The following is a 7,078-nucleotide window of genomic DNA, read 5'->3' on the forward strand; positions in this document are numbered from 1 at the left end:
ATAGCTAAAAACAACCAGCATGTTGTTATCAATTTATTGCATATTTGTGAGGTTTTTTTCCTTTCCTCATTCTTCTTTTGGTCTTTTGTCTTAAACTGTAACGTATTTATTAAAACAGCACAAAAATTCAAGCAACAGGATTGTTTATATTCTTACAAAAAAGTCAAAAGTTTGGCTCAAAATCACAGAAGACTGATCAAAATCATGACTGATATTCAGCGAAACACATAGGCACCCCACAAGCAAAAAAAAACAATCAGAATATGAGTGAAAATAGGAATAGAATTAAATCAAAATAAATAAAGCACTAACTTCATTTCTGATTCACTTCTAACTCTCACCAGTGAACTAATGCTTCTGTGAAGAAATAGGCAACATAAATAACAGATTAAGCAGTAAACAACAGCATAACACAAAATGGGAACTAAGCAAACATCCATTCACACCATACAGAAACAGGCACGCCTGCCACAAATAAATAATTGTTTTACGCTGGTCTCAAAAGACCACAATATTAACTGACTGGTCTTTACTTTGATAATATTACATTATACACACACTAATATAGAGTATCATGTATAGCCTGTGTAAGTTCATACAGCACCTTTTTGAGCAAGCATTGTGGAGCACTGCCCGTCTCTTTAACAGCAAATGACTGGGTTAAATACAGGCCTTCTCATCCGAGTCTCGTGGAAAGATGGTCTCAGTGTATTTGTAACCATAATAGAGCAGATATGTGATGTGCAAATGACCAAGAGAGAGCTGAAAATCCTTTCCCATGGAAACTTTCACCCAAAGCTTCATCTTTTTCAGAGTTTCACCAGCTTAGGCATGAGACATACAGTAACTGAGGAAATTCTGTTCAGACTGACAGACAACTGAAACTGGAAATCATGCATGACCAGTGGTTGAACAAATAGGTGTACTGCTTGACTGGTGAACAGATACCCTGATGGATCAGACTTTCATTTTCACATCTTAGTTCACTGAGGAGCTTGCAGTCATCTGTCCCACACACAGCGGCCCCATGATGGTTACAGGACGTTTTGTGCTTCTGTGCCGCTCCGCTGGTGTTTTACAGGAAGACCTCTTTGTTTATCCACATGAGACTGCGGGTCTCGTTGGGCTTGACCTCATACTCGATGCAGTTGAAGCTGTTGCCAAACTGGCAGTGTTCTCTCTTGTAGTAGTTGTAGTATTTCACTTGCCACACTGTCTCAAACATGCCAGCATCTTTGAACTGCCAACAACAGGAAGATGGAAAGTTAGTGAGATGTTATGGTTCAGTTCTCTTCATACACTTTGTGTGGATGTTTTCATGCTTACATACTTATAACAATGCAAAATTACCACAATGCTCTTACTTGTTAACTAGATATGTACTTGATTTAGCTCTCAGTTTATATGTTTTTTGTCGTTTATTGCTATTTTTTTAGGTGTTACAGGTTTTTCTTAATGCTTGTCCAGGTACTTGCTTCCCATTTAATATAGATTAAATATAATTTTTTTAAAGATTTATTTTTGCCATTTTTTATAGGACAGTAAGTTGACAGGAAGCAAAGTTGGAGAGAGAGAAGGGGAAAGGTCCACGAGCCAGGATTGGACTTGGGATACCCAAAGCGCAAATATGTCAGTGCCCTGCCCACGAGGCTATTGGAGCCGACATAGATTAAATATAATACAATTAAAATATTATTATTTTTTTTTTTTTTTTTTTAAAGTTTGTCATATGTTTTGGAGATTAATGTATATTGATAATAATAAAAAATATGGGCTCTATATTTTTTTTGCATCCTTAAGCATCAACTGCAGTGTGTAGAAAGTGTAGAAAATAATAATCTTGAATCTTAACATTCTGATTTCAAAATTAAAGGACCTAGAATTTTAGAAACTAATATTTAACAAATCTACCAATTGTAAGCTAATTGTTTATGTTTTCTGAAGAAAATGTAAGAGGTGATTGATTGTTGGGTTGAAAATGGACAAACCCAGCGGTTAGGTTAAATGTTTGCCCAACCTGCTGGCCAGTTTTATTTAACTCAACTATTGTTTAAAAATTACTGTATTGCTTGCTTAAAATGGACCCAAAATAGGTTGGAAATTTAACATTTAACCCAGCTGCTGGGTTTGTCCATTTTCAACCTAACTTGGGTTGTTTTTAACCCAGCATTTTTTAGAGTGTGGGTTTGATTCCCAGAATATGAATGCAATCTAAAGTTTCAGCTTGAATGCAATGTAAGTCACTTTGGATAAAAACGTCTCCCAAGTGTGTAAATGTAAATGACAGGATTGTGGATGGCTGCTGTGCAGCTGCTATGGTGTTCTCTGTGGTTTCTATGGCATTGCTATGTGGTTGCAAGGGTGTTTATATGCGGTTGCTATTGTATTATGGACAGTTTCTCACTGGCCAAGGTCAAACAGCCCACATCCATGTGTCTGTGATATTTGACCCCCAGATACAGCTTGAGCAGCTCCTCAAGCTTTTTTGCCGGTTTTACCACCTGCATTACATGCACCGGCATCTATGTGTAAAGTAACAGGCCATCTTTCTTCAACATGCAAAACGCCTTCAGTGATTTGATGCATCATGCAAGCAAGCCAAAACAGTGCAGTACGAGTTATGTGTGAAGTCTAATACTTAGGCTTAGCTTAGCTTCAAATCCCTAATCCTCTGTATGAGCAATTTAGCATCTACCAGTTCCACATGATTTCAGCTCTTTTTGTTACCTCTATGGAGACCTGCACAGGTTGTCTGTCCCCGCTCTTGGTGTGTGGCACACCCTCAGTGTCATAGGTGCCATTATAGACGATCTGCTCATCATCTTTGGACTGCTGCTCCAACGGGAAGGTCTTTCCGCCGATCCCCATTGTGCTGAAAACCCATTTAAACAAGTGTCATGTTATATCTGCCTGTTTAGCTTATTTGACACACATCTGAAATTCCTTCTGTCAATAAAACATTAAAGACTCGTAACACATCCCCATGGTTCAGTTTTACAGCCATAAATATCGTATTGCCCAAATAAAGAATCGCCTTCAATATAGAGCAGTCTTTATATAGTCTACATGATATCATATATTATATAGGCTATTTATTTTCTTATAGGGGCGCAGGTGCATATTTCGACATCGTTACAATATTACGGCAAAACATCGAGTCCTAAGAGCTATGTATGTGCAAAAACATATCAAATGCATAGTTTATACAGGCTATACACGATTAATTCAGTCGCGTATTCACATTAAACCGACTTACGTGGCCTCCGCGCTACCCGGTTTCACGATCACCTCGATTTTGTATTTCGATCCTGTTAGCATTTTGATTGTCCTGCTTTGGCCGAACCTCGTCCCGTCCACTTTATAAAACACCGGTCCGTCATTAGGTTGGATTTTCAATGAAATCGCGATGTTTATTATCGCTGGAACGTCGGCCATAGTTGCGAGATAACGGAGGTCGATGTATTTCCAGGACTCCCCGTCATTAAAGGGATGGCGGATGCTCCCAGGAAGCTGTTGAGAGATGCTGTGACGTCTACACAAGCCATCACACCCATTCATGCAGCAGCATACATATATGCATATGTATATAATACACCAGTGCCCATTTTTCACGCTCGCGCTGGGTAAACAAACGCAGGTAAATAGGCATCGCTACCCTATCAATTGTTTTGATATTTTCTATTTTTGTATTCTAGGAGTCATAGATATCGTAAATAGATTATCAAGCATTAGATTTAGATCCTAAACCCATTGTGTTAGTGTCCATCTCCGTTATTCTCGCGATTAAAACAGTCCCTGTCCAAAGTGCTGAAACTGAAGAATCATGTGTTGCTACACTAATGCTGTGCCATTTGTGTCCTCAACATTTTATGAAATACGCTAAACACACAAAAAAGCTGCTATTACGTGTTTGATGAGCTTGAAATATTAACATATAATGAATATAATTAACTATAAACTTTTTTTAAAATAGGTGTTTTTGGAGGAATATATACATTTTATGTGCATTTGTATGCATTTTTGTGTTTTTAGAAAGCTTTGCAATAACAACAATGATATAAACCTTTTAATTAAATTATTTTAAATGGATAGTTTCATTTTAAATGTCATTTTAAATTATATAATGAAGAGGAAGTGACACAATTTGAGTAATCAGATGAGTTCAAACGTAGGTAAGTTCTATTCTTATTTAACATTCATAATTAGTTGTATATCACAGATTCCTCCCTCATAAATTAACAAGTTAATTTAGCTTGAGATTGCATAACGCTATAAATTAGCACTGAAAGACATAATTGGTCTGATAAGACTATTTATAACATACTCATTTACTTTCAAAATCTCCATTTTGAAATAAAACATTTTATAGCATGACAAAATTTCTATATTATTTTAAATAGTTATAAAGACATAAACCGATCAGGCATAACATTATGAGCACTGACAGGTGAAGTGAATAACACTGATTATCTCTTCATCACGGCACCTGTTAGTGGGTGGGAAATATTAGGCAGCAAGTGAACATTTTGTCCTCAAAGTTGATGCGTTAGAAGCAGGAAAAATGGGCAAGTGTAAGGATTTGAGTGAGTTTGACAAGGGCCAAATTGTGATGGCTAGATGACTGGGTCAGAGCATCTCCAAAACTGCAGCTCTTGTGCGGTGTTTCCGGTCCGCAGTGGTCAGTATCTGTCAAAAGTGATCCAAGGAAGCAACAGTGGTGAACCGGCGACATGATGTCACAGTTTGTTGCATATGGAGCTGCATAGCTGCAGACCAGTCAGGGTGCCCATGCTGACCCCTGTCCACTGCCGAAAGTGCCAACAGTGGGCATGTGAGCATCAGAACTGGACCACGGAGCAATGGAAGAAGGTGGTCTGGTCTGATGAATCACGTTTTCTTTTACATCACGTGGATGGACAGGTGTGTGTGCGTCACTTACCTGGTGAACACATGGCACCAGGATGCACTATGGGAAGAAGGCAAGCCAGCGGAGGCAGTGTGATGCTTTGGGCAATGTTCTGCTGGGAAACCTTGTGTCCTGCTATCCATGTGGATGTTACTTTGACACGTACCACCTACCTTTGTTGCATTGTTGCAGACCATGTACACCCTTTCATGGAAACGGTATTCCCTGGTGGCTGTGGCCTCTTTCAGCAGGATAATGCGCCCTGCCACAAAGCAAAAATGGTTCAGGAATGGTTTGAGGAGCACAACAACGAGTTTGAGGTGTTGACTTGGCCTCCGAATTCCCCAGATCTCAATCCAATCGAGCATCTGTGGGATGTGCTGAACAAACAAGTCCGATCCATGGAGGCTCCACCTCACAACTTACAGGACTTAAAGGATCTGCTGCTAACATCTTGGTGTCAGATACCACAGCACACCTTCAGAGGTCTAGTGGAGTCCATGCCTTGACGGGTCAGGGCTGTTTTGGCAGCAAAAGGGGGACCAACACAATTTAGGAAGGTGTTCATAATGTTATGCCTGATCAGTGTATACAGACAGACAGCAGCAGAAGGCCAGGGACGAGAAAAGAAATATAGCACAGGGACACATGATTTTAAATAATAATATATTAACTTTTATAAAATAATAGTTGCATGATTTAAGGCAAAACACTTTTGGAGATGAGAATTTTGAAAGGTGCACAATTTTGTTGATCTATAAAGAAGCTCCCAAAACGTTAAAACAGTTCCATCAGATGAAACCTATAAAACTTAATTTTCCATACAGTCTCAAGCAAATTTCAGTAATACAACTAAAATTTTCCATTACAAAAGCCACTTTATCATGTATTCTGACCGCCACAGTCTTTGTGCTTTTTTGCAACACTGATTATGAAATGAAAACTTAAAAAATCAAAAGGTGCACAATTTTGTTGATCAATAAAAAGTGTGAAGAAAAGATCTCTCTCTGTTCTAGCTATAAAACAATTCCATCAGATTCCCATACAGTCTCAAGCAAATTTCAGTAATAAATCAAACATTTTTCGTTACAAAAGCCACATTATCATGTTTTCTAACCACCTCAGTCTATGTGTTTTTGGCAACACTGATTATAAAATGATCCGGCAAGTGTTTCAGTCAAAATGCTCCGTTGTCGACAGCCTGTTGGCATGATCCCAAAAGTCTTTTAGCTCTATCTCTCCAGTTCCGCCTCTAGTATCTCTCCCCAGGTCTCCACGTCCAGGGGACACATGCTGTTGGGCGGGATATCATCGGCAGAGCGGATGTTACTGTACCGCCCCTTCAGCCACCTCCTCTTTACGCAGCCTTTCCTGTAGTTACGCACAAGAGTAACCTGGGACAGAAGAAAGAAGAAAGGTAAACAAACAGCAGAGGTAGGTACAAAATGAAGCAGATGTTTTCAGAACAATAACACAAACCTTCCACGAACATCCATCAAGCCTGTCCCCATTCACTTCCCTCAGGCAAACAGCCAGCACCGTAAGACAGTGGCTCCTCCACAGGTGATCGCTGCCCTCGATTATGTCATTCCACTGTCTGCAGGTGAGCGAGGCACGGCACAAACTCCTGATGTCCAGCTCGCTGAAGATCCTCACACTCATTTCTGTTGGCAGGGTCTCTGCAAAGTTCTGCTGAAGTGGATCCTGGCCACCAGGGATCATGGTTGAGTCTCCTTCTGGCCTGAAGATGGCGCTTTTGCTCCTTTTGCAGACATTCTGCATCTCTCAGCGTCCTAAAACAGTTTCAGTTTCCCCAAACCCAGTTATTTATTGACGTACAAATCAAACATTATTATTTAAGCAATACGAAGGTTATATTGTGCGTGTGTAACTGAACGGTCGCAGTATCTGTTCGTAGTGGACAGCACCAACAACGCAAATCGAGCGAACAGAAACAATGGCTAGAACAGAAACAACAACGAAACGATCACATCTAACGTTATATAACTGTATGCAGTACGAAAAGATGACATTTAAGATGATATTTAAAAATATATATATGTTATTTGTAAAGATTCATACCGCCACTCGCGTCTCGCTGACAGCTGAGGATTTAAACGTCTCTGTTTGTTTACGACACAAACGTCACAAGGCAAACCTCGCCCAGTTCTC

General features: G+C 39.6%; 2 protein-coding genes across 2 annotated transcripts; both read right to left on the reverse strand.

Moving 5' to 3' along the window:
• Nucleotides 1-126: 126 nt before the first annotated feature.
• On the reverse strand, nucleotides 127-3,556 carry cnrip1a (cannabinoid receptor interacting protein 1a). Its single transcript, XM_051887973.1, has 3 exons — nucleotides 3,257-3,556; nucleotides 2,728-2,872; nucleotides 127-1,240 (listed from the first exon to the last, which is right to left on the reverse strand). Exons 1-3 carry the CDS (start codon nucleotides 3,433-3,435, stop codon nucleotides 1,076-1,078), a joined length of 489 nt encoding a protein of 162 aa, XP_051743933.1. The 5' UTR covers nucleotides 3,436-3,556; the 3' UTR covers nucleotides 127-1,075.
• A 1,999-nt stretch (nucleotides 3,557-5,555) lies between these two features.
• Nucleotides 5,556-7,000, reverse strand: LOC127509356 (F-box only protein 48). Its single transcript, XM_051887997.1, is given in 3 exon segments — nucleotides 5,556-6,300; nucleotides 6,386-6,630; nucleotides 6,633-7,000. Coding segments are annotated over 3 exon segments (456 nt in total). The 5' UTR covers nucleotides 6,682-7,000; the 3' UTR covers nucleotides 5,556-6,138.
• Between the last annotated feature and the right edge of the window lie 78 nt (nucleotides 7,001-7,078).

The sequence above is a fragment of the Ctenopharyngodon idella genome, chromosome 1 (genome assembly GCF_019924925.1).
Source record: "Ctenopharyngodon idella isolate HZGC_01 chromosome 1, HZGC01, whole genome shotgun sequence".
Classification (NCBI taxonomy): Eukaryota; Metazoa; Chordata; class Actinopteri; order Cypriniformes; family Xenocyprididae; genus Ctenopharyngodon; species Ctenopharyngodon idella.

What these genes read in the sequence shown, in the direction of transcription:
- cnrip1a (XM_051887973.1), bottom strand. Translation starts at nt 3,435, where the DNA reads ATGGCCGACGTTCCAGCGATAATAAACATCGCGATTTCATTGAAAATC. An exon ending in CCGGGTAGCGCGGAGGCCAC is followed by an intron (nt 2,873 to 3,256) that starts GTAAGTCGGTTT and finishes ATGGGTTTTCAG; the next exon opens with CACAATGGGGATCGGCGGAA. An exon ending in CTGTGCAGGTCTCCATAGAG is followed by an intron (nt 1,241 to 2,727) that starts GTAACAAAAAGA and finishes TGTTGTTGGCAG; the next exon opens with TTCAAAGATGCTGGCATGTT.